Source organism: Peromyscus leucopus, chromosome 20 (assembly GCF_004664715.2).
Source record: "Peromyscus leucopus breed LL Stock chromosome 20, UCI_PerLeu_2.1, whole genome shotgun sequence".
Classification (NCBI taxonomy): Eukaryota; Metazoa; Chordata; class Mammalia; order Rodentia; family Cricetidae; genus Peromyscus; species Peromyscus leucopus.
Window position 1 is genome coordinate 39,431,037 of NC_051080.1, and position 27,297 is coordinate 39,458,333.

A 27,297-nucleotide genomic window follows, 5' to 3' on the forward strand; every position below is an offset into this window, starting at 1 on the left:
GCCATGGGGCTGCTGACTGGGGATGGCCTGTGGTCTGTGGCCATATTTTATAGTTTTCATATTACTGGTAGATCTGAGGACTCGATCACTTATTAAAATTATACAAGCCTGAAAGAAGCTTTCACTGACTTTTCACACAGATTAACATCAGCTGTAAATAGAATGATATGTGCTCCAGATGCTAGGCAAATATTAATTGAAACTTTGGCTTTTTTTTTTTTAAAAGATTTATTTATTTATTAAGTATACAGAAGAGGGCGCCAAATCTCATTACAGATGGTTGTGAGCCACCATGTGGTTGCTGGAATTTGAACTCAGGACCCCTGGAAGAACAGTCAGTGCTCTTAACCTCTGAGCCATCTCTCCATCCCGAAACTTTGGCTTTTGAAAATGCTAATGCAACCTTTAATCCCAACACTTGGGAGGCAGAGGCAGGCATATCTCTGTGAGTTCCAGGCCAGCCAGGGCTACAGAGTGAGACCTTCTCTCACATGCCTGCACCTGAGCTGTTAACGCCCATTATGCAGGATACACAGACAAGAACTTCCCTTAAGCATTTAGGAGGGTGGAACCTGGCAGGAATTAGCATAGGGAGGATATCAAGGTCAAGGTCAGCAAGCAAGGCAACAGTTACCCAAAACAGGGGTTAGGGACCTCTAGGTCCCCCTTTTACTAAAAAATGAGCTTCTGACTTAGGTTGCATGGGACATCAGCAGGTCACCTTACCTGTCATGGAGACGCCTGCTCAGGCCACACAGGCCCTCTGTCTTAGGTTGTGAGAACCCCCCAGTATTACCCGTCTCTGAATACTCAATATCATACAGGCTCAATTGTGTGTGAGCTGCAGAGTTAACTGCTGCCAAAGATCTCAAAGTGGCACTGGGCTTGCAATCTGTGTGTTCGACATAGAAAAGACCAACAGAGGTCCTATCCCACCCATAGCCAGTAGGCTAAAGGCAACTGAGCCATTCCCTTCCTTAACGAGTCTTACTGCAAATTGGAGTCCTTGTAAGACGGTATCCCAAAAGCAACTGGAACTTGAGTTTATAAATTTATAATTTTCAAAGTCAATTAAAATGTATATAACTATTGAATTAAATTTATCATGCCTAATAGAATGAAAGATTAACTAACTGTGGTAGCTACTTTTGCTGCCAGGGTCTCCACTGTGCTAGCTGTAGTAAGCAATTATGAAATGGTAATCCCAGAATCAGTAGCAGCGGTGGCTGCCACTGCTATAACAGCAACAATGGCAGCAGCAATGTCAAATTCTGTTCTGGAGCATGTGGACATCCACGGCATGGATACAACTCCAGGAACATGAACTGCCAAGGCCCATTTTTCTTGATCCCAGCATGACTTATGCTGGCAGCTCTTCTGGAGAATCCAAAAGCATGGCTTCAGTTCCTAGGCTTATGTTAATGCTTGCCAAAGTTGGCCATATTGGGTTCTCAATCTCCATTGGCATCAGAAGGGAGAGTTTTTCATTAAGGCCCAATAGGTCTCTGTCAGGTTGGGTTTCAGCAGCAGCCACAGGGTGCACACGGTGCTCAGGAATCCAAAGAGGAAGCTCATTGTCCTGAGGAAACACATACACAGAACCCTGGCCCACACCAACACCAGATCAGGTCTCCTCCAAGTGCTAGTAGAAAGATCCTTCCATCGTTCCAGAGGGTGATTTGCAACAGGAGACCTCCAGTGCTTATCTGCAGTGGATACTCCAGCAGAATCCACCGATAAAAATTTAAAAATATAAAACAAGGAAAGAATAGAATGTGGAGAGGAATGATCAGTCCCCAGTTCCCCCTTTTTTTACTCCAGCAAAATATGTTTGCTTGGCTCCTTTGTAAACAGTTCAAATTTTTCTTTTATTTTTTTTTTCATTTTTTCATCTTTTCAAATTAATCAATTTATCCACCTTTCTAATACCAGCTTGATACAGTATGTATTCCCATCTTAATTGTGAAATTAAACTAAAATTTTTAAGCTGACTTTAGGGTAGAAGCATGGCTTTCTCCTCTAAACCCAAGCATATTTGTTAAAGTAAAATCCAAAATCTCTGTCTCATGTCAGAAGAGCCACCTGATGTGGGATAGAAGAAAAACCAAAATGTAGGGACTATTCTATTGCCAATAATCTCATAATCCTTTGGTTTTATTTTAATTATTTAAAACATTACATAGACATAAATATTAACTGTTTATTTATCTTATTTGTTTATCTTATTTATTTATTTATTTTAAAGATTTATTTATTACATATACAGTGTTCTGCAGGCCAGAAGAGGGCACCAGATCTCATTACAGATGGTTGTAAGCCACCATGTGGTTGCTGGGATTTGAACTCAGGACCTCTGGAAGAACAGCCAGTGCTTCTAACCTCTGAGCCATCTCTCTAGCCCTTAACTCTGTTTATAAGACTATTCTGTATATGACATTTTAAATGTTTAAGTTTTCAGCAGTGAACCTTAACCAGTCACAACATTGACCTTTGGCATCTCTAATAGAAGATGGGGCCCCACAATGAAGATTGTGTAGGAACTGTGGTAATGCCATTAAGGGGACAAGCACCACCCAAAGATCAATGTCAGACTACAAACTTCTCAGAACAACTCTGAAGTTGCTTGTTGAGAGGTCCAGCCTCATAGGATACTTTAGCTAGGATTTCAGATAAGCGCTGCACTTTCCCATTACACAGAGACTGGACAAAGAATGTTGCAGCTGGTTTGCTCAGGACTTGGCCCATATTTCAGTTTTTTCAGTGGATTATCACACCCAGACAACAGGAAGTAGTTTTGGGGACACAATGCCCACATTCCTAAGAGATGAGGAGAGAATGGTATTTGGTCATTTGGTGGGTTGTGGATGATTGTCATAATTTGTGAGGGTTGTTTATTACTTATTCCTAGTATTGGAAAGGAGGAAATTATGCAAAGGATATTACATTCAGAGATCTCTTTGAAAAAAGAAAAAAGAGAGGGGATATAAGAATGATAAGATAGAGGGTACATGGTTGAATCTACTTTAAATACTATGGTGGATTATTGAATCTACTATAAACTAAGGGACAACCATTGATTTCAAATATTTTGTGTTGTAAGAACTTTTGTATATTGACACAAGCTGGGTGGTGGTGGCACATGCTTTTAATCCCAGAACCTGGGAGGCAGAGCCAGCCGGATCTCTTTGAGTTTGAATCCAGCCTCGTCTACAGAGTGAGATCCAGGACAGGTACCAAAACTACATAGAGAAACCCTGTCTCAAAAAACAAAAAAAAATGTATATTGACACAAACTTAAGGTAATTTTTGTTGCAACACACTATATGTATGTTTCTGTTCTTGTTTAAGGGATTTTTGTATATTGATAAAAATTTAAGGTTATTTTTGATAGAACATATTGTATGTATGTTTCTATTTTTGTTTGAGGTATTGTACCTATGCAGTTCATTTGGAAATGTAGGGTGAAGTTCTAGCTTTTGAAAGCTATTATTATAAACTATATAGGATAATCGAGAAACATAGGTTAGTGGTTAGTCATTTATAACAATCAAAATTGTAGCTATGTTAGGTATGCTTTTCAGATCATATAGAGATATATGTTAGTTAGACAGATGGTCTTCAAACCTTTCAAAGACCTATAGAATATGGAATTTAAAATGTTTTTTTTATTTTAGGGCTTTTAATGATAATGAGACACATCTGCTCCTGGTAGCACCAATTTAATTCAGAGATGATGAGTGTTGAAGAAACTCCTTATGGAGTTTGCTTCCAATATGGCAAGACTAGCCATTTGGGCAAGAAGCTGCTCTTGCCTGGACTACTTGACAGTATGTTGTATAAACTGGACATACAGGACCCACAGGAAAGTGACTGCTGAACTTTGCCAAATCAAGGTGGAATGGTCCTTCAGGATTCTTGCTTCACAGAAAAAAACTGCCAGACATTCAGCAGGAGACAGAAGAAAATGACTAACAAACTTTGCCGATATAGGCAGGACGGTCTTTCAAATTTTCCTGCTTCATTGAAAAGCCTGCCAGACACTATGGTCCTGTAGGCTGAAGATGATGCCCCAACATTGCACAGAAACTTTGGGTGACTGTCCAGGCAGTCAGATGTGTCTCTCATTCCAAGAGTTTTTGGAAGTTGTTTGCAATGCACTTTTGTTTACTTAAACAATATTATATCCTCTGGGGCCTTTGATGGAGTTGAAGTAATATAGTTATAGTTGAAGTTACAGTTGCAGTTTTACTTAGATATGATAGAAAGTAAATTAGGTATAAAATTTTGGATTTACTAAGAGGCTAGACTAAGGAATATTTTATTTAAATTTACCAGAAACAAAGGAATTGGAATTCAGTACATTATGAATATAATCTTTACTTGATAGTTGTTCTTTTTTTAAAAGATTTATTTATTTAGTATGTATACAGGAGAGGGCACCAGATCTCATTACAGATGGTTGTGAGCCACTGTGTGGGTGCTGGGAATTGAACTCAGGACCTCTGGAAGAGCAGTCGGTGCTCTTAACCTCTGAGCCATCTCTCCAGCCCCCGATAGTTGTTCTTATTGTATACAGTCTTAATTATGTTATAGTTAAAACCTTTCATTTGTGGTTCAGGAAAAAAAAGGGAGAAATGTTGGGGAATATTATTTTAAAGTTTGTTGCATTTTTTTCCCTATTGCATTTGTTAACAATTCAAAGATGTGTTTGCTTAAATAAATTCACCTGCAAGCAGGAGGTGAGTCAGCAAGTAGCTGACAGGAAGTGCTAAGGAGGAACCACATCTAGCAAAAGTTTTTTAAGTGGGAGCTGAGAGAAAGACACTGGATTTTTTTGGAAGACATCAGCAAAGGGAGAAGGTTAGCTATTTGATATTCAGCCTCTCTGAGCAAGCAGAATTCCACCTAAACCATTGAATTGTGATTTCTTTAAATTTAGATAGTTTCCTTTAGTAGCTCTGAAACAGCCGGTGCCTGAGGGAACAGAGTCCCCTCGGGCTGCAGCCCTCGTGGACAGACTGCGGCTGACCGCAGCGGAGTTGCAGTCTCTGACTAGGATAGACATTGCTTAAGGGACAGCCTCTGTAGATAATAAAAAACAGTTACAACAATTGGTGCCCAGCAGGTGGTAGAACCACATGGAAGGTGCACTCAAGCCATTAAGATCGACTAGAATTTGGTCTCCTTGATGGAAAATCCCATGGTTAACCACCCACCTCTATTCTAGGGCACCCCATGACAAAATGGCACAGCTAGCTTGTCTTAGCTTCTACTGAATTGCCTGCTTGTGCAACCCTCTCTCTCCAGATAACTGTTTACCTTGGCTGCTGTTAAACTACTTTCTTGCACAAAACCTCCCCTGGAGCTTCTGAGCAAGATAGCAGGATATGAGTTTTGATTTTAAAAGCCCCATGTTCTGAGGCAGAGGCAGACAGATCTCTGTGAGTTCGAGGCCAGCCTGGTCAACAAAGTGAGTTCCAGGAAAGGCTCAAAACTACACAGAGAAACCCTGTCTCGAAAAAACAAACAACAGCAACAACAACAACAACAAAAAAGCCCAATGTTCTAAATGCATGAAATGCATGGGGTCTACACTTGGGTCCTGAATACCTGAGTATAGTCCCAGTCAGTTGGAATAAAGACTTTCAGTTGTCTATAGACTGTGTCTGAGTGGTCATATCTGGTGGGTTTTCTATAACAACACTATGCATGCACACACACACATACATACATATATACTTATGCATATATGCACACAGATTAATAATAATGGAATCAATTTAAAAGCTACTAAAGGAAAGAAGCTTCCAGTGCTCTCTGTGGCTATCATAGATGTTGAAGGGGATCTGAATGTTTCTGCACATCATAGAGTATCTTGGCAAGGACTTCCCAGAGCACAATGTACTTATGGGTTCACAAGATAACTTGTTGCCTGAGCACAGAATGACCCAGGATCCTGCCCAACCTTCCTGAGACCTGACTGATGCCTTCCTGCCTGAGTTGGAAAAGGTGACAGTTGTGGTTGTAGTGCTGGGTAAGGACAGGCAGGACAGAGTCTGTGTGTCACACAGTAACCCAGTATCTGGACTTCCTGGAGATGGTGGAAAGTGATTGTGGGCTTCTACCCATGACCCTCTCAGCACACCGTCTCTATCTAGCCCAAATCAAGGTGAATCCTGAGGCTGCTTTAATAATGAGAACCTGAACATGGTGGTGGCTGACCTGTTCACTGCAGTGAGATTAAGTACCTCCACCACACTGGCCTGGGCTCTGCTGCTCATGGTCCTGCATCTGGAAGTGCAGTGTGAGTCTGGCTGGGGATCAGAGGGAGGAAAGGTAAAGGCACATTCTCTGAGATGACTTGAGACACTTGTGGCTCCCAGCAGTAGCTTGACCCAAGATCCAGCAAGAGTGATGGCCACCCTTCTCAAATGAATCCTGCCTCATCACAGAGGTAGGAGAGGATCATGGGAGAGTCTTCTGGGTCTTCTTCACTGAGGAGCTGTGTCCTGCCAGACCACATCCAACAGAATGTTGATGAAGTCAGAGGGCAGGTGTGGCATCCAGAGATGGCAGACCAGGTCAGCATGCCATCCACCATAATGTCATTCACAAGATAAAGTGATTTGGACACTTGTCCTACTGAATTTTATACACGACATCCTGTGACAATGAAGTACAGGGCTTCCTCATCCACAAGGTTTGCATGGGCACCCTTGTCCCTGGATTACCACTAGGCAAACAAGGATGGAAAAGACCATGTGTTAGTGTGAATGTTATTGGCCCCCATAAACTCATAGAGAGGGGCACTATAAGGAGACATGACTTTGTTGGAGAAAGTACGGCCTTGTTGGAGGAAGTGTGTCATCTTGGAGGTGGGATTTGAGGTCTTATATATGCTCAGGGTCCCAGTTCACTTCCTGTTGCCTGTGGATCAGGATGTAGCACTCTCCTCTCCATTTCTAGTACCATTGTCTACATACACACCACCACGTCCCAACCACAATGATAATGGACTGAACCTCTGAAACTATAAGCAAGCCACCCCATTAAACGTTTTCCTTTTAAGAGTTGACGTGGAGTCGGGCGGTGGTGGCGCACGCCTTTAATCCCAGCACTCAGGAGGCAGAGGCAGGCGGATCTCTGTGAGTTCGAGGCCAGCCTGGACTACAAAGTGAGTTCCAGGAAAAGGCGCAAAGCTACACAGAGAAACCCTGTCTCGAAAAACCAAAAAAAAAAAAAAAAAAAGAGTTGACGTGGTCATGGTGTCTCTTCACTGCAATAGAAACCCTAGCTAAGACAGAAGTTGGTACCAAGGACTGAGGAATTGCAGTGATAGGCCTGACCATGCTTTGGTTTGAGGGAATATGGACCTTGGGACTGTGGATTAGAAAAACACTTTAATTGCTACTTAATGGGCCATACTAGTAGGAGCATGGAAGGCAGTGGTGCCGAGTGTGATCTGATAAACTGTGGTGGTCTGACGCAAGAGGTTTCAGATAAGAAGAATATTAATATGTGGCCTAGAAATCATTCTTGTGATATCTTAGTAAAGAAGGTGGCTGCCTTTAGCCCTTGTCTGAAGAGTCCACCTGAGGTGAAAGTGAAGAGTTTTGGATTAATTCCATTGGCAGAGGAAATCTCAAAGCAGCCTAGTGTAGATTGTCGTAGGGTTATGATTGTTAACTCTAATGAAGATTTATAAGGAAATAGAGCAATCTGAGCAAGGAAAAAATACAAAATGCACAGGAGACAAGGAACACCAAGAAGTAGAATGGAGCTAAGTCCTGTGTTCAAGGAAATAAACAGATTAAGAAATGGAATAAAGGGAGTGGTGGCCTCAGGGCAAGATCCCACCCAGCTGAATTTCCAACTTGTGAAAAGGAATTAAAGAAAAGCTTAGAGCCAGGTGTGGTAGCGCACACCTTTAATTCCAGCACCCAGGAGACAGAGGCTGGTGGATCTCTGAGTTTTAGGCCAGCCTGGTCTATAGATCCAGTTTCAGGACAGCCAAGCTTAGTTAGTGAAGGAAACCACTGAAAACAGAGAGCTGGTGAAGATGTAGTTGAATGAGGGACCATGTTCCATCCCCAGCAAGCAGCAGAACTTGGCAGCTTCAGCCACATGGTTCTGGCTTTAGAGCTAAGGATAAAAGAAGGGGCTATGGAATATTCCTCCATCCTGAAGAAAGCCACCGAGGCCAGGCATATGTCTGGGGTGTCCCTGAATGGAAGCCTAGCGAAATCATTCGTGAAGCTCTGAAAGTGAAGCTTCCTTTGATGTCAGACCTGGAGACCCAGAGTTTGGCATTTGCCCAGCTGGTTTTCAGTCTTGCTTTGGTCCAGTACTTCCTCAGTATGTTTCCTTCCCTACATTACATTACACATTTTGGAATGATAATGTATGTCATGTGTCATTATATGTTGGAAGTATGTGATCTGTTTTTGATCTTGATTTTGTAGAGGATTACACTTGAGAGATTATATGAATCTCTGAAGAAACTTTGAACTTTTAAACATTGTTAAGACTGTGATAGACTATGGGGACTTTTGAGCTGGACTAAATGCATTTTGCCTTATCAAACTGTTACAAGCTTATGGGGGCCAGGGAGTGGAATGTGGTAATTTGAATGTAATTGTCCCCATAAACTCATAGAGAGTGGAACTACTAGGTGTGGCTTTGTTGGAGTAGATATGGCCTTGTGGGAGGAAGTGTGTCATCTTGGAGGTGGGATTTGAGTTCTCATATATGCTCAGTGTCTCAGTTCACTTCCTGTTGCCTGTGGATCAGGATGTAGGACTCTCATCTCCTTCTCTAGCACCATGTCTGCCTGCATGCCGCCATGTCCCACCATGGTGATAATGGACTAAACTTCTGAAACTGTAAGCCACCCCATTAAATGTTTTCCTTTTAAGAGACATGGACCAGGTGTTGGTGACACACGACTTTAATCTCAGCACTCGGGAGGAAGAGGCAGGCAGATCCCTGTGAGTTCAAGACCAGCTTGGTCTATAGAGTGAGTTCCAGGACAGGCACCAAAAGTATGCTGAGAAACCCTGTCTTGGAAAAACAAAACAAAACAAAACAAAACAAAAACAAAACAAAACCAAAACAAAACACAAAAAAACCCACCATAGTAGAGAAATGGCATGTCACAATGCCTGTGTCCTCCCCTCATCTCACCTCTTCATATAGGCAGTGTGTCCCATTCAGCCTTGATTGTCAACTTGACACAACCTGAATCATCTGAAAGGAAAATTCCAGGTGAGGAATATCCTAGATCAGGTTGGTCTGTGCACATGTAGGGAGTTGTCCTGCCTATTTAACTGACACAAGAGGACCCGGTCCACTGTGGGTGGCACCAACCCTTAGGCAGATGGTCTTGGGCTGTGGAAGAAAGCTAATGAAGCATGAGTCTGCAAGTGAGCCAGCAAGCTGCATTCCTCCATGGCTTCTCTTTCAAGTTCCTGCTTGAGTGCCTGGCCTGACTTCCCTCAGTGATGGACTGTGTCCTGAAAGTGTAAGCAAAATAAGAGCATCACTCTCCCGAGTTGTTTGGTCACGATGTCTTATGGCAGCAACAGAAAGGGAGTAGAATTTGGTGCATCACATCACCTCCCTTCATTCCATGAGAAGCGTGTCTAGCACAGGAGCATCTTGAGGGCCTCGTTCAGAAACTCCCATTGTCTCTATCATCACCATTGCTCTATTAATGCTATTGAGTCTCACTGCCCTAATATAGCACTTTAGTATAGTTGTGTGTGCATAGGAAGAGCCATAGTATGTTTTATAGTTTGGATCTATCAGCCATTTTAGAGTGTTCGTGGAGCTTAGTTCCAAGGAAAGTTGGGGGGGGACTCCTGCCCCATGTTTTCTTTGCCCACTCATCTGTCAGTGGACACTCGTGAACCATGGAGCTGTGAGTGTGGATGTCCGGTGACCCTTCTGGGAACCTCCGTTTCGTTCTGTATGTGTCCTCAGAGGGGGGCTCCTGGGTGGTGGCATCCTTAGTGGTTTGGTTGGGGAATTACTGTACAGTTGCCCTCAGTGCCATCTGTACCAGTTGACATTCCTGTGAAGGATGCCCAAGGCTCCGCCAGCTCCACCTCCTGGTAGCCTGTGTTTCCCAGGGCTGTTGTGACAGAAGCCACACTAATGAGTCTGAAGTGTCTCAGTGTGTTGTGGCCTCATTGTCCTAATAATGAGTGACACCAGGCATTGTTTATGTGCCTGTGGGTGGTTTGCCTGTTTGCTTTGCAAGCTTTTGGCTCGTTTTTTTTTTGTTTTTTTTTTTTGCTTTAGATATCATATATATATATATATATATATATATATGGGGTTATTAGATTTTGTTGGTTTGTTTTCTGGGTATGACTGTCTAGTCAGACCTGGGGGCTGTCATTTGCTTCTCCCTCTCATGGTTTGCCTCTCCTCCCCTCTTTTGACAGTGACCATCTTAAAGAACACTTATGTTCTATTTAGGTGGGCGTAGGTGTGTGCCACGTGTGCCTGTGGAGGTAAGAGGGGGTGGCTCTACAGGAAGGTGCTGGGACTCTCCCTCCACCATGTGGCTTCAAGAGATCGGACTCAGATTGTGGAGCTGGGTTGTAGGTGTTTTGCCCTCTAAACCCTCTCACCAGCCCAGGGAGTGACTCGTGAGACACAAAGTTTTTAACTATTAAAAATCCCAGTTTGTCTTCAGTTCTTTGACGTTTGCGCCTCTGGTGTCCTATCCAAGTGACCGCTGACAACTGACTGTACTGAAGCTTCTGTCCCAGCATCTTTACAGGTGAACTCACACCGTCAGGTCATTGATCCCTTTACACTTCCTTTTTGTGTGTAGTATTAGCTCCTGGGAGTTGCATTCTTGTGTGCGTCGTTTTCGGGTTGCCCAGGGCCATTCCACACGGTCTTTTGTATGGAACGGTGTTAGGGCTCGTCATTCGCCCATCTAGATTACACCAGGGGCTGAGTTCTGGAAAGTTCATTAGACAATTTCCTCAGGCAAATCACAGAGCCTTACCAATTCAAACTTAGATGGTGGAAGGCAGAGCAGGCTGCTCCGAGGCTACCAAGCAGTGCCACAGACGATGCTAACACTGTGACATGAGTCCAGTGGGGCTGGGTGACAGAAAGAGTTCAGCACCATTATAATCTGACCACACTCCGTCCATACATGTGTGTGGCCTGTCACTGAAAGGCACTTACGGGTCACATGACTGTCCCTGGGGACTGATTTCTAGGTGGTCTCCTTTGGGGTATAGCTTCTTGGCATAATAATACCATGATTAGGTTCATATGCATAATCCAGATATCGGTGTGACAGGCTTTTTTGACTGTATTGTATCCACAGTGGTGCAATCAATCCCAGTGGTAACTAAACCTCATGTGTTTTTACTCTTGTTTGACTTGTGTTTTCTTTGCTGAAACCATGTCTTACTAGGTAGCCCAGGCTGTTCTGGGTAATCTCAGACTTCCTAATTCAGAACCCTAAATGCTGAGATCACAAGAACGTATCACACACTCAGTGCATACTCCAGGTTTTGAATGTTATCTTCTTAGCCTGCCCATGTGATTAGGATCCTCTGGCGATGGCAGTTGGGAACTAGTTTTAGCTCTCAGTTGGCCCCAGTGTCTCAAGAATGACTCTCCAAGGCTCTGTAACATGCCATGGTGCAGTGATGTAGGTCAGAGTGTGAAATACATTGTAGCTTATGCAGTGGGTATTCTGGGATTTAGCCCTATCATAAGCCAGAGCTGAGTCCTGTTTAAAACAGGAAATGTAGTCAGGCGGTGGTTGCACACATCTTTAATTCCATCATGGAGGCAAAGATATAGGCAGATTTCTGAGTTTGAGGCCAGCCTGGTCTACAGAGCAAGTTCCAGGACAGCCAGAGCTACACAGAGAAACCCTGCCTCAAAAAACCAAACCAAACCAAACCAAACCAAATAAGCAAACAAACAACAACAAAAAAATCAATGTGAGTTTTCAAAGGTGTGTGTGTATGTGTGTGTGTGTGTGTGTGTGTGTTTGTGTGTGTATATTCATGTGCATGCATAGAAACATGCATATAGAAGTCAGTGGTTAATGTCAGGCATTTTTCTCAATCACTGTCCATTTTGCTTTTAGATACAAGGCTGCTTTCTGAACCTGGTTCTCACCAATGTGACTAGACTACCTGGGTACCAAACCCCAAGGTGCCGTTAGATTACAGGCATGAGACACTGCTGGATTCTTGAGATCTGAACTCAGGTCCTCATGTTCCTGTAGCAAGTTGTTTACCAATTAAGCCCTCTCTCCGTCCCTGTACCTCATCATTCTTTGAAGAGGTTTGGCAGCATTTCTGCTCTCAATATTCCATACAAATTTTAGGAAATTTGGAATCTGATAGGAATTGCATTGAATACTGAGATCCCATTGAGTAACAGATCTTTCCCCAGAACTTTCTTCCAACCCATGAACAATAAAGCAAGCCTTCCAGTTTTAACGTCATCATTAAAATTTTACTTCTTCAATGCATTCCATTTACATATCAGTCATTCACTTCTGACGATTTTTATAGGTTACTTTATAGGTTACTGTACAAACATTTTATTCATTGCGTGTGTGTATGTGTGTGTGTGTGTGTGTGTGTGTGTGTGTACATGTTTGTGTGTGAGAGACAGCATCAGAGGGGAACAAATGCACATGTATGCATGTCCTCATTTTTGTGTGGAAGCCAGAGGTCAAAGTTGAATGTCATCTTCAATTCTTCTCCACCTTGTTTGTTGAGACAATGTCTCAGTCAACTCGGAGCCCACTCATGAGCTAGACTGGCTGGCCAGCGACTGAGCACCTCCCTTTTCTGCCTCCCTAGCACTGGGATTGCAGAAGAGGTTGGCGAGTCCAGATGCCCCGGAATGAATGCATGTCCTCATGTTTAACTGCAAGTGCCACACTGTGAGAGCCACTGCCCTGCCCTCAAACACGGCTCTTTGTGATGCTATTTTATATATAATACTGCTTGTCATTCAGTTCTCACATGGTTCCAGATGCTTCGTTGTTAGATGAAGAAAGAACAAGTGGTTTTCTTGTGTTGACTTTGTATCTTTGCTGAATTTGTTTGATGTTCTCACATGGTATTGTGAAACCTCACGTTTCCTACATGCACAATTACATAATCTATGATCAAGATTATAATCTTTCCTCCTACCTGGGACACATCGTCTCAAGTGAGCTGTGGCCTTGTGTCTCACAGACAAGTTCACACTTCTGCTACACTCAGAACCAAGAGCCTGCACTGTGTCCACCATATTCCATTTGAGCTCAGGTTCTCAGGAGACTGATGACCTTGCCCCAGCTGCCTAGGAAACAGTGACACCTGGAACCTGATTCGGTGGCTCCTTGGCTGTGCCCCAGCCCCACCCCCTCGGACTCTGTTCTTTGTTACCAGAAGTCATGAGCCTATCTTGGTTCCAGAACAGTTTCAGCCCACTGACAACTAATTCTACAACTTGGTAAGTTGGAATTGAGATGGTTCAGTGTGATGATCTAGCTCAGCATCCCTTTATTTCATTTTAGAATAAACAAAACACTCATCCAGGATTTTGTGACATTGATTCTCAGTACTTTACATTTCTTTATATACCGAGTGTACATCATCTCAAGCATTGGAGGAGGAGGACATGCTAAGAAACACAGGGTGAAGGAAAGACAGAGACCACCCTGTGACTAGTACCTGACCTGAGCCAATCACCTCCAGAGACTCTCTGACAGTTGCTGATATTTTCTCAATTCTCAGACCTGATGGAAGAAGGGCCCAGGTTCTGAGCCTGGATTTCCTGATCATTTCAGCAAATTCAACCCGGTCCACCAGACTCCACAGGCTGCAGCCACCTTCTTCCCGCTGCCCCTCACTCCCACAAAACCATTCACTGGTATGTACTCTTACAGCCAGGTGGTCTGTCTTGCCAACTAAGTGATCCTTGAGCCTCCAGGGTGGTCTGACCCCAGGCTGTGGCATTGTCAACAAATCCCTCAAAACTCTGCCTGTGTGGCATGAGGAACAACACCCTTTCCTTCCCTATTATGATAACTGTAGACAAAGGGCTCCACCCACCAAGAAGCAAAAGGTGTGTAAAATTAGACACACCAGCTTCCATGAGAAAAGTACCTGGATGGACATCCTGCTGGCCTCCCCAGGATTATCTGACAGCTGTAGACCATTATTCAGCTTTCTCAGATAGGAGCTAAGAGGTCCCCAGGCTGTGAGTTTGGCCTTCCTCGGAGTTGAGTGACCTCACACCTGTACTCATGGCTCCCCGGGATGGAGCTGCCTTCCCCACACTGCCTGTCAATCATCCTCGTTGACTAGCCACACAAGCCACTTCAGTGGCCCTTCCACACAGTGATAGTGCCTGCAGTGTCCATCACACCTCATGTCCTAGGGCAAGTGTTCATGAAGCTTCACAAAGTCTCAATCCATTCTGAGACAGTGTGCTCAGGCCCCCAGAGCTCTGCCTGTGTGGCCTATCACTGACTGACTTCCCTGGACTGTGTGATCCTGAACCTTGAGGCAGAGTCGACTGGTCATCTTCCTCTGTGCTCACAGTGCCAGCCCTACATAACCACAGTGTACAGCTCCTGTGGAGAAAGTGATGTTTCTTCCCCTGGATAAACACCAGAGCAGAGGGGAAAGGGCAGGAACCTCTGAGGCCGACTTTCCCTCACCTGTTCTCACCCCTCCCTACAACACACTGTGACTGAACAGTAAACACAGCTACTTGGCTCAAGGCAGAGAACAAAGTGCAGCCTTATACCTTCATAAGGGACCAGGTGCCCAGTCTGTCCTTACAGTGTCTGTCCCGATCCCAGTAGTCTGGAGCAGGTGTTCCCAAACAGCCTGGAAGCAGTGGGGCAGCCATGGCGCTGTTGATTGGAGATGGCCTGTGGTCTGTGGTCATATTCACGGCCATCTTCCTGCTTCTGGTGGACCTGATGTACCGACGAAAGTTCTGGACAGCCCGCTACCCTCCAGGTCCGATGCCACTACCTGGGCTGGGTAACCTGCTGCAGGTGGACTTCGAGAACATGCCATACAGTTTGTACAAGGTGAGACAGAAGGTGGTGGAGGGGGTAGAGGTCATGGTGCCCCTGAAGCCACAGGATTGACAGGAAGATGGTCTCCAAGAGGAGGAAGGCTGAGTAGTTTCCTTGTGACCCTTACTTCTGGGTCTGAGGACACTGTGGACTTTCTAAGAGCAGAGGCTCAGTATGGAGAGGCCATGGAGGGAGGCTGGGAGTCTGGTTGGACAGGGCAGAAGTCAGGAAGGCTCCAGGTCCCTTGTGATGCTCTCACTGGATGAGGTCTCAGGGACAGAGGGGAGGAGTCAGGTTCCAGTGTAGCCTGTCAGTCAGGAAAGAGAAGTGGGGAGATGGCTGTGTGTGCTATAATCTCTTGCTGCTGTGTGGACTCAGGCCTTGCTGCCCATTTCAGGAACCCAAATTTCTCTTGTATGATGGGATATGAAAGGGACAAGGACTTTGCTCTGGCAAGGTCACCTCTGAATGACCTTATCTACTATGAGAACTTTGCTGGATTTAGAAGAATGGATGCCCCATTCACAAGGTCCCATACCTCAGGCTAGAGATAGAGTCAGTGACAGAGCATTTGCTCAGCATAGGGCAGGACCAAGGTTCAATAATGTGTACCATTCAAATGTGCTCATGTTTGTGTGCTTGTGTTCACGGGCGACTAGCACACACACACACACAGACAGAAAGACAGAGAGAGAGAGAGAGAGAGAGAGAGAGAGAGAGCTGTGTGTTGAACTTTGATCTTCCAGTCTGCTGGGCACCTCACTTCCTAAGTGCTCTGTCCCTCTCCTTCAGCTTCGACAACGCTATGGTGACGTGTTCAGCCTGCAGATGGCCTGGAAGCCCGTGGTTGTGATCAATGGACTGAAGGCGGTCCGGGAAGTGCTGGTGAACTGTGGAGAGGACACTGCTGACCGCCCTCCAATGCCCATCTTTGATCACCTGGGCTATGGGCACAAAGCTAAAGGCAAAGATCTATCCTGGGGACAAGGCACAGAGAATAGGGCTTGAGTAGCCATGGACAGAAGATGGACAGGACCAAATGGAGGGGATGTGTTGAGGCAATGCAAGGGGAAGTCACTGGAATGCAGGTGGAGACACTAAAGTGGCATGTGCTGCTATGTGACAGCAAAGTGCTGGGGCACTGGTGGCTGAGACTGACCACAGGGAAATGTTGGGAGCAGAGGAGACGGCACAGACACATGTATCCTTTTTTACACATGGCACATGTATCCATGTTTATACACGGATGTTCCTGCAGGTGTGGTGTTTGCCCCTTATGGGCCCGAGTGGCGAGAGCAGCGTCGATTCTCTGTGTCCACCATGAGAGACTTTGGTCTGGGCAAGAAATCCCTGGAACAGTGGGTGACGGAGGAGGCTGGCCACCTCTGTGAAGCCTTGGCCAAGGAAGCTGGTGGGTGATGGGTGAGATGTAGAGATGTGGGCACACACTTATGAGCAATACCATGACTTCCTTGCGTCTCTGCTTCCAGGACATCCCTTTAATCCCATCAATCTCCTGAATAAAGGTGTATGCAATGTGATTTCATCCCTTATGTATGCCCATCGCTTCGAGTATGAAGACCCTTTCTTTAACAAGCTGCTCAAAACATTACTGGAAAGTTTTGGAGAGGATTCTGGCTTCATTGGTGAGGTATGAGTCTCAGGGTAATGTGCATGGCTACTTCTACGCTGCAAATCCTATCAGAATAATTATGCATTCAGGTGAATGGGGTGAGGGTCCAGTGTGAGAGTCAAATGCAGGAGGAAAGGTCTGCAGGTTGTCAAACCTCAGATAACAGGAGGGGAGGAGTGGACAAAGGCCAGGGGCTCTAGGGAGGGAGTGACCTACGCGCCCGTCTACATGGAAACGGCACAAGCCTGTTTGATTTCCAGCAGAATAGTCATTTTGTCTATGTCAGGCTACAAGACAGCCTAGAGACTGAAACGGAAGAAGAAGCAGATTATGGGAAGGAACAAATGGACCCTGAGTTCTTTGTGGAAGAGGCCAGGATCCAAGACTGGTCCAGGTTAAAACTGAGCAGAAACAGCATCCAGGCAATGTAGCTGGATTGTTTTTTTTCTGGGTCCCACCAGGCCCCGGTGAGTCCCAGAGCCCACTTATAAAATAAACATACAGACTCATATTATTTAAACTGTTTGGCCTAATAGCTCAGGCTTGTAGCTATCTAGTTCTTAGATCTTAAATTAACCCATCTCTATTAATCTATACTTTGCCACATGGCTCATGACTTACCGGCATCTTCACATGCTGCTTGTCATGGTGGTGGCTGGCAGCATCTTTCTGACTCAGTCTTTCACTTTCCAGAATTCTCCTCTCTCCTTGTCCCACCTATACTTCTTGCCTGGCCACTGGCCAATCAGTGTTTTATTTATGAAGAATGATATCCACAGCAAGGCACAGGAGATAGATAGTAAATGGGTTAAAGGAATTTACCAAGTAAACCTGGAGATCTGAGCTGGATCCCTGGGACCCATGTGGGAGATGGATCTTACTCAACAAGTTGTTCTCTGACTACCAAACACGAGCCATTGTGCATGTGTGTGAGTGCTTATACAGGTATGCATGCGTGCGCGCGCACACACACACACACACACACACACACACACACACTCATGATTCTTCATTAGCTGTAAAAGCAACTAGACTATTGTGTTTCTTTCCCAGGCACTGAATGCTGTCCCAGTGCTTCTTCGCATCCCTGGGCTGCCTGGCAAAGCCCTCCCCAAGCTGACCCAGTTCGTAGACTCACTGGATAAGATGTTGCTTGAGCACAAGACATCCTGGGACCCTGCCCAGCCTCCCCGAGACCTGACAGATGCCTTCCTGGCTGAGATGGAGAAGGTGAGGACAGCCAGGAACATGGGGCCAGTGCCTTTGGGCAGAAGTGTTCTGTGACTTGTGATGCCAGGTGGGTGGGGTTTATATGTCGCCCATGGACTCAACAAATGGGGTGCATGAACACAATGGTAGATCACTTTGGCCTTACTGCCTGTGTCCCTGAGCCTACCTTCTCTGTCTGTTCCAGGCCAAGGGGAATCCTGAGAGCACCTTCAATGATGCGAACCTACGCATGGTGGTGTTTGACCTGTTCACTGCAGGGCTTGTGACCACCTCAGCCACATTGTACTGGACCCTGCTGCTCATGATCCTGCACCCGCATGTGCAGGGTAAGCCTGGCTGGGGTTGGGAGGGATGTTTATGGAAGAAATATAGAGGTGCTTGAGAAATTACAGGTTCCTGCATTGGATTAATCCTGACTCCTACATGTCAGCCATTGGGAGTCTTTAGTCATCTATTAACCCATGGGAGAAGGTCAGGGAAGAGTCACCAAGGGACTGCTTCACTGAGGGGATGCTGTCCCTCCAGGCCGCGTCCACCAGGAGATTGATGAAGTCATAGGGCAGGGGCGGCATCCAGAGATGGCAGACCAGGTCCGCATGCCCTACACCAATGCTGTCATTCACGAGGTCCAGCGATTTGCAGACATTCTTCCAGGGAATGTACCACATATGACATCCCGTGACATTGAAGTACAGGGCTTCCTCATCCCCAAGGTATGCATGGGGTCCTTTATCCCAGGGTCACCACTAGGCAAACAAAAGCTATAAAGACCAGGGCAACCACAATCTGGATTTGCACATGGTGATGGGACAAACCTGTATGTGAGTATACAGCAGCCATTGACCAGAATTCCCTAGGGAAGAGGAAGTCCAAGAAAATGAACCACCGGGATTTTAGGGTGCACTACACACAGAGGCAGGTTTGATTTGGGTACCCATGGGAGCTTTGTCACAGGGCCTTGACTGGTACCAGAAAAGGCACTGAGAGGCTTTGAGGTTGGCGTGAATGAAAGAATCCATTGTGTGCATGAAGAGGTTATGCATATGAACTTGGTGACCAGACTTGTTACCTGTGTCCCAGTCCATGTTCACACCATGTGCCTCCTGCCAGGGAACGACCCTCATCCCCAACCTGTCCTCCGTGCTGAAGGATGAGACTGTCTGGGAGAAGCCCCTCCAGTTCCATCCTGAACACTTCCTGGATGCCCAGGGCCACTTTGTGAAGCATGAGGCCTTCATGCCATTCTCAGCAGGTCCTGGGGGGTACCTGGCTCCCTGTCTCTTCCCAGGGGGCCTTGGAGGGTGGAGCATCCATCAGGCCCCAGACTGACTGAGTCCCTCTCCCACCCACAGGCCGCAGAGCATGCCTGGGGGAGCCTCTGGCCCGCATGGAGCTCTTCCTCTTCTTCACCTGCCTCCTGCAGCGCTTTAGCTTCTCGGTGCCTGATGGACAGCCCCGGCCCAGCGACCATGGCATCTACGCATTGCCAGTTACCCCAACCCCCTACGAGCTCTGTGCAGTCGTGCGCTAGCAAGAACAGCAGCTCCAACCTTCTCCCAAGCTTGTGCTAACTGAGTCCAATAAACCTGTTCTGTGGCTGCCACTCTTTCCAAGTCCAACCCCATCCTTGTCTCAACTGTGTCCAAGACAACAGTCTACAGTCAGTCTTCCCCTCTGCCTCAGACCTCCCCTATGGTCAACTTTAATGTTGTGAGAAAAGAGTTTACTGAGCCAAGAGCAGGGGCACAGGCCTGCAGTACAGCTTGTGGGAGGCTGAGGCTAGAAGATTGCAGGTTCAAGGTTAGCCTGGTTTATGTGGCCTGGACTTCTTAATGAGATCCCTTATAAAAAGTGGTGGCAGATGGAGGTGGCCACGAGGTGTTTAACAAAAAGGAGGAAGAGGGAACAAGAGGGAAACCTTGTGACGAAGTAGGAAGAGAGGTCGTTGGGCTGGCGTTCAGTGACTGACCCTAGATCACCAGGAAAGACCCAAGAATGGCCGCTGGGTGGGTGACCAACCACAGAGAGACGTCAAGACTCAATGGTTCTTAGAGGAAATGTGAATGGCTCGTGATGGAAATCAGCACTATTCTTGTTTTTGTGACAGATGTTGGTAAAGGTCCCCAAGACCCTGAAGTGTCACAAATGGTTAAGAGGTCTCTCAAGCTAGACAAGCTGCTGTCCTCACAGCTAGACTTCCTGCAATGAAAGGATGCAAGAGAAAATTTGGGTTGGCAAAAGGTGACTGGTTCAACTCCAGAAGGATGGGTAGGATCCTACTGTCCTGTCTGGGGCCGTCTCTCCAGGCTGAGAAGAGTGTTCCCAGCAAGCACGTGGGACAGATATAATGGGTATTTCTCACTAGGAAAGTTCAAGAATCTTGGGGCTTGAATATTTGGGGCTTGGTGGGGCCAGGCAGAACATGGAGACATGGAGCATCCCTTGAGGCTCATCTTAGTTTTCATATAATCTGAGGCCAGACTGAAGCATCCCAAGACCCTGAGCTCTGTGGCATGCTTTGAGACACAGCTGTGTGGGGACTCTGTTCTTGGTTTTGCTTTTAGGAAAAAGAAAACGTCCTCCCGTTGATTATCTTTCTAGGAATGTTAGGGAGCTCCCCACAACCCTTCAGTAGTTGCACATTGGCTTTTGGAATGTACAGGACCAAGCATTCACCAAGCCTGGGTAACTTTAATTCACATTCCCACATCCTTGTTGCCTATAGAAATAAACCCATTGCTTTTCCAGCATCACCTCTGCTTCCCTCCACCCCCTTTATTTTGATTGTATATGCATGGGTATTTGCCTGTATGTATGTAGTTCCCAAAGAGGACAGAAGAGTGCTTGGGATCTCCAGGGACCTGAGTTGCAGTTAGCTGTACACATCCTGTGGGTTCTGGGAATCAAGTCTGGGTCCTGAAAGAGAAGCCATTGCTCTTCACTGTACAGCCATCTCAACAGCCCTCCTCATTCCCCTGTTTCATGGTGCTGGAAGGTCTTACTCTAGCCTGATGCAATGCTCTACAGCCCCCATGTTCTACATAGGTGGCGTGTCAGACGAGTGACTTTTTTATGTCCCAGGTTCAGGGGTTCATTGACATTGGTGCCCCATATTCACAGTCCTTAGCCCAACATAACCAGTATGCACAGCTCCTGTGGAGTCAGCTCCCTCATCCTGATGCCCTCCAGTGAGTAAGCACCTGGGGAGGGAAGAAGAGGTGGGAAACTGAGGTAAGGCTCCCTAGACTGCTCCAACTCCTCCTGACACACAGACTGCAGAGAAAATGCAGTAGGTCAACTCAAGACGTAAGACAAAGAATAGCCTTCTTCATGCATTGGGGACATGATGCCAGGCTGCGGTAAGAGGTCTCCTTCCTGATCCTAGGTGGCTGCTTATGTTGATGTGAGATGTGGCCAGAAAGACCTAGAAGCATTGATGTACTCATGAGGTAGCTGACTGGAGATGAACTGTGGACTTTGTTATAATCATGGCCATCTTCCTTTACAAGTGGAGCTGATGGATTGTTGTAAGCTCTGGAATTTCAGTACTTGCGGCACGTGGACCTGGAGAACATCCATATAGCTTGTCCAATAGATGTGGTAACTAAGAATAACAGGGATCACAGCACCTCAACTGGGCAGTGGTGGAACATGCCTTTAACTTCAGATTCTGCAGGCAGAAGCAGGAGGATCTGTATGAGGTAGAGGCTAGCCTGGTCTTCAGAGTGAACTTCAGGACAAAACCAGGGCTACACAGTGAAACCCTCAACCAACCCCTCCCTCCTGTTCCACCAAACAACAACAATAACAACAACAACAAAATGATGAGGGAGATCACAGCACCTCTAGCAGCACAGAGTGGTGCTGAAGCCACAGGATGGACAGGGAGCTGAGCCCATAAGTAGCAGACTTAGCTGCTTCCTGGTTACAGGCTCTGGGGTCTAGGATACTTTGTACTTTCTTAGGGCAAGGTGTGGGGAAGGACATGGCAGCTGATTTGGCATCTGGTAGCACAGGGCAGAGTTATGGAGACTCAAGTCTCCTCTGATCCCACTAATGGATGAGGTCGTGAGGGTGTGGAAGAGGGATCAGGGTCTAATGGAGCATTTTAGTCAAGAAAGCAAGTAGAGAGAGGTGCTGTGTGGTCTTGACCTCACTGCCTGTCTCAAGGAACCTGAATTCATTTGTCCATGGTAGGATGCTAAGAAGTCCAATGACAATTCCCAGGCTCTTCAATGTCACATCCAGGTGCCTATTTCAGATAGGAGTCCTTTGTTGAGCTTACAATATGCGACATCCCCAGACACAAGGTACCAGATCTCAGGCTCTGCATGTAGATCAGTGATACATAGGAGGACCTGGGTCCAATAAATACCAAACTGCCAAGACTTGAAGGCTTGGGATCCCAGTCCTGGTTCTGGCAGTTGATGGACCTCTACCTTGGAGGCACTCTGACCTTCACCTTCAGTTTCCAATCTACTGCCGAGATGTGTCCCACTTACAGATGGCCTGCACATGGAGGTTGTGATCAATGGATGGAAAGTCATGCAGGAGACACTGTTGGAAACCATCTGTCAGTGTCGTCTTGGGCCACCCAGGCTTCATGCCCAGCTCCAAAGTCCAAAGTCTCTGTGGGCACCGTTGGTCAGAGGTGGGCATGGGGTTTAGGGGCAATGACTGTGGTATGTGATCAAGCGATGGAAGGGAAAGTCACTGAATTTCACGGTGGAACACAAGGGGCATGTGATAGTGTGTGGTGCCAACATTTTGGAGGATCCATGGGTGGAACTGGACCCAGACGAGAAGGGGATTGTGGGTAAGAGGGGACAGCACCACCAGGTACCCTTGACTACGCTCAGACTGTGTGTGTTAATGTGTGGTCTTCTCACCTTAGGGGTCCGGATGGTAAGAGCAGTGGTGGTTTTGTCAACTCCTGCCTGGCCATGAACTCAATGGAGCAGGGGTGACTGAGGAGTCCACTGTCTCCCTGTACCTGTGCCTCCTTCTCCAACCCGGATGACAGGTGGTGTGTGAAGGAGCCAGATATAGTTAGAATTTTCTTCAGGCGCCCACACAGCTCCCAAACAAAGACAGGAGACTTATTATTAATTATGAGTGCTCAGCCTTAGCTTAGGCTTGTCCAACTTATTTTTTTCCTTCTTTTTTTATTATTAAGAAATTTTTATTCATTTTATGTACTAATCACAGATTCCCTTCTTCCCTCTTCCCATCCACCAGCCTTCCCCCCTCCCCATCCCATCCCCATTCTTTGCTACAAGAAGTTAAGGCCTCCCATGGACCTAACTACTACCTCGAACTGTTCACTGGTAGAATTTTTGGAGTCACATACATATTATCATATCGCCTGCAAATAGCGAAGGATTGACTTTTTCCTTTCCAATTTGTATCCCCTTGATCTCCTTCTGTTGTGTTTTTTTTAAATTGAATTTTATTTTATTTTACGATACCATTCAGTTCTCTGTAACAGCCACAGATTCCCTTGTTCTCCCCCTTCCTGACCCCCTCCCCTTACCCCACCCACCTCCCATTCCCACCTCCACCAGGGCAAAGCCTCCCCCGAGGACTGAGATCAACCTGGTAGACTCAGTCCAGGGAGGTCCAGTCCCCTCTTCCCAGATTGAGCCAAGCGTCCCTGCATAAGCTCCAGGTTTCAAACAGCCAACTCATGCAATGAACCCAGGACCTGGTATCACTGCCTAGTTGCCTCCCAAACAGATCAAGCCAATCAACTGTCTCACCTATTCAGAACGCCTGATCCAGTTGGGGGCCCCTCAGCCTTTGGTTCATAGTTCATGTGTTTCCACCCCGAGACCTGACTGATGCTTTCCTGGCAGAGGTGGAGAAGGTGAGAGACTCTGGGATGTCCAGTGTACTGTGAGGTCCAAGAGGGTGAACCTGTGAATAACCCAGTGACCCCAAGTGTGGCCTCCTAGAGATAATGGGAAGATATTGTGGGGCTTTTCCCTCTCTACTCTGAGTCCACCATCTCTGTCTGGCCCAGGCCAAGGGGAACCCTGAGAGCAGCTTCAATGATGCCAATCTACGTTTGGTTGTCTCTGACCTGTTTGGTGCTGGGATGGTGACCTCTTCCATCACACTGGCGTGGGCCCTGCTGCTCATGATCCTGCACCCAAATGTGCAACGTGAGTCTTGCTGGGGCTGGGAAGAAAGAAGAAGGAGGGGAGAGGCACACTCCTTAAGCCTTCTTGGGACACTTGTGGTTCCCAGCAATGACTTGACCCAGACCCAGGCAAGGGTGATGGTCATCTTTCTCCATGGACCCAGTCCTTAACACAGAAGTATTAGAGTGTTAAGGGGCATCTGCCTGGGACTCCTTAACTGGGGTGGGGGGTGCTGTTTCTCCAGGGCGAGTCCACCAGGAGATCGATGAAGTCATAGGACAGGGGCGGAGTCCAGAGATGGCAGACCAGGCCTCCATGCCCTACACCAATGCTGTCATTCATGAGGTCCAGCGATTTGCAGACATTGTCCCAATGAATTTGCCACACATGACCTCTTGTGACATTGAAGTACAGGGCTTCCTCATCCCCAAGGTATGCATGGCCCTCGTACCATAGCATGGACACTAGCAAACAAGGGTAGGAAAGACCAAGACCACCACATCCTGAATTTCCACATGGTGATGGGATCATCCTGGGTGTGAGAACATGACAGCCATTGAGGAGGATTCTCCAGAGAAGTGAGATGTCCAATTAAATAAGCCACAGGGGATTTTAGGAAGCACTGCACACAGGGACAGGTCCTAGCTTGGGACATCTTCTATCAGTAGTGAAGGGGCTAAGATGCTCTGGGAAATGGATCCAGTTTGTGCAGGAAGAGGTTGTGCATGTGAACTTGGTGACCCAGGGTCATGTTAGCCATGTCCAAGTCCATGTTCACACCAGTGTCTCCTGCCAGGGAACGACCTTCATCCCCAACCTGTCCTCAGTGCTGAAGGATGAGACTGTCTGGGAGAAGCCCCTCCAGTTCCATCCTGAACACTTCCTGGATGCCCAGGGCCACTTTGTGAAGCATGAGGCCTTCATGCCATTCTCAGCAGGTCCTGGGGGGTGCCTGGCTCCATGTCTCTTCCCAGGGGCCCTTGGAGGGTGGAGTATCCATCAGGACCCAGACTGACTGAGTTCCTCTCCCACCCACAGGCCGCAGAGCATGCCTGGGGGAGCCTCTGGCCCGCATGGAGCTCTTCCTCTTCTTCACCTGCCTCCTGCAGCGCTTTAGCTTCTCGGTGCCTGATGGACAGCCCCGGCCCACCGACCATGGGGTCTTTATGTTTCTGGTATCCCCCTCCCCCTACGAGCTCTCTGCAGTCACTCACTAGCAGGACACCGATTCAAGTCCCACACCTAGCTCACTCTGATCTTCCCACAATAAACCAGGGCTGTGGCTGCCCCTTGCTTTCTTATTTAAACTCTCACCCTGTCTGCATCTGGTCCTCAGAGAACTGTCCACCATCACCCCTCACCCAGCACCTGAGCCTTCCTAATGGACACCTTGAATGCTAAGAGAAAGGGCTGAGCTCACCCTAGTGCAAAGGCACAGCCTGCAGGTTCAGCACCTGGGACCCTGACACAGAGAATGGGAAGTTTGGGTCTAGCCTGGGCTATACAGCAAGATTTAGGACTTCCAGAGTCCATACTGAGGATCACAGTATCAGGAACACAGAACCAGGGAGGGAGAAAAGAGGAAAGTGAATGGGAAGAAGGGAAAGCCGGAGAGCAGGATGGGAGGGAAGAGAGGAAGGAAGGAGAGTGCTGGTGCCCAGAGTGTCCGCTGACCCTTGTCACCAGAAAGACACAGCAGCGGTGACTGAGGTGGTGACAAACTGCAGGCAGGGGGCAGGACTCCATGGGTCCCAGGGACAGGTGTCATGAGCCTGACAGGACCCACACGGCTCCTGTCTGGTGACAGAGACGCAGGAGGTCCGAGAGACCCTGAGGTGCATGAGCGCCTGGAAAGGTTCCCAGAGCTGGGAAGGCTGCTGTCCCCACAGAGGTGACTGCAGAGAGAGGACAGGGAAGAAAAGCAGCAGCAGGGAGAGGGACAGCAGAGCTCAGGGGGTTGGGCACACCCCCAGCTTTCTGTCACATGTGTCAGGTGACAGGACACGCCCAGGATCCTCCAGTGGAGTCCAAAGGACAGTGATTAAGTATCTGTTGACATGTGTGCAGAGAATTGTGAACTGGGAGCACCCCTGAACCCTGATGACCAGGGATCAGGTTCGCTCTTGCTCTTGTAGACATGGCACACCTGTGCAGCTGACATGAATACCAAGACCCCAGTCCCCCTGGAAGTCACCCTTATCCTGACAGGACACATTTGTTCACATGGCTGAGGAGACACAGATGGAGGATGAAAGGAGGCAAACAGGGCTAACAGGCAGGTGTTCACCAGAGCATCCAGGTCATCTCCCAAGAACTGGTGACACATCAGGGACTTTAGAGCACACAGCACACAGCGTGTGACATCCCTCACATGCTCATTGCACTTAGATCACAGGGACTCATTTAGCCGGAAGCAGGAAAATCAGGCCTAAGTCAGTCCATGCCACACTGCACATCTGTACCCAGTACATGACACACAGAAGAGAGGAGGAGAGTTGAAGAGAGGCAGAATGTGGGACAACCGACATCCAGTTAACCATCAGGTCTCAGAAGTTACCCTGGGAGGGTCCTGGGGCAAACCAGGAGGAAGTCACCAGCCTGAGCCAATCAGTGACCAGAGCACAGTTGTCTCTGTCCCCTCTCTCCTAATCATGACCCATGCTGCTGTTCTGACTCCCATTCAGGGCTCCATTTAGGCCAAGTTTGAGCTAGAGAAACTCTTGCCTGTGCCCCCACCTAGGGTGACATATTATCCTACCTGGGTTGGGCAGAGCCAAGAGCTATGGTCGAGAACAGGAAGCTGACTTCGGGCTTCAGGCCAGCAACAAGCATGGCGTCCTCCACATGCCCCAGTGGCATACAAATGGGTAGAGAAGGGTGCAGCAGGGGCAGCAGAGAGGAGGAGACCCAGGGTCTGGTCCTTGCTGAGGTGCTACATGCTGTGGACTCCATCTCCTCTCACTCAGCTCCTGCCTCCCTTCTGCCACACTGGAGGGGGCAGCAGAGAGCGCCCGCCTGGATTCCACTGGGACTTCTGAGCCTTTGATCTTCAGAGGTCTGGATCCCCAACAAGGACAGGGACTGCAACTTCTCTGACCCTAGTGATTGAAGAGCTGACATGTGCAGTGTGCCCAGCAGTGCCCAGAACACAGGTGCCATTTGTTGGAAGGCTCAGGAGTCATGTTTCCATTTTCGTCATTGCTGCCCATCCT

General features: G+C 47.3%; 2 protein-coding genes across 3 annotated transcripts in view; one reads left to right on the top strand and one right to left on the bottom strand.

The window, feature by feature from the left end:
• Positions 1 to 27,297, bottom strand: part of LOC114694324 (cytochrome P450 2D1-like) — a 123,613-nt gene that overhangs the window by 87,313 nt on the left and 9,003 nt on the right. The window lies entirely within an intron of this gene.
• On the top strand, positions 14,789 to 25,384 carry LOC114688909 (cytochrome P450 2D20-like). 2 transcript variants are annotated; one of them, XM_037197708.1, is made up of 9 exons: positions 14,789 to 15,091; positions 15,872 to 16,043; positions 16,338 to 16,490; positions 16,570 to 16,730; positions 17,766 to 17,942; positions 23,965 to 24,106; positions 24,330 to 24,517; positions 24,882 to 25,023; positions 25,124 to 25,384. In XM_037197708.1, the coding sequence occupies exons 1-9, from the start codon at positions 14,903 to 14,905 to the stop codon at positions 25,300 to 25,302; spliced, it is 1,503 nt and encodes a 500-aa protein (XP_037053603.1). In that variant the 5' UTR covers positions 14,789 to 14,902; the 3' UTR covers positions 25,303 to 25,384. The 2 variants fall into 2 exon arrangements, with proteins under 2 accessions (XP_037053603.1, XP_037053602.1); XM_037197707.1 differs by lacking the exons at positions 23,965 to 24,106; positions 24,330 to 24,517; positions 24,882 to 25,023; positions 25,124 to 25,384 and adding exons at positions 18,127 to 18,268; positions 18,468 to 18,655; positions 19,053 to 19,194; positions 19,295 to 19,550.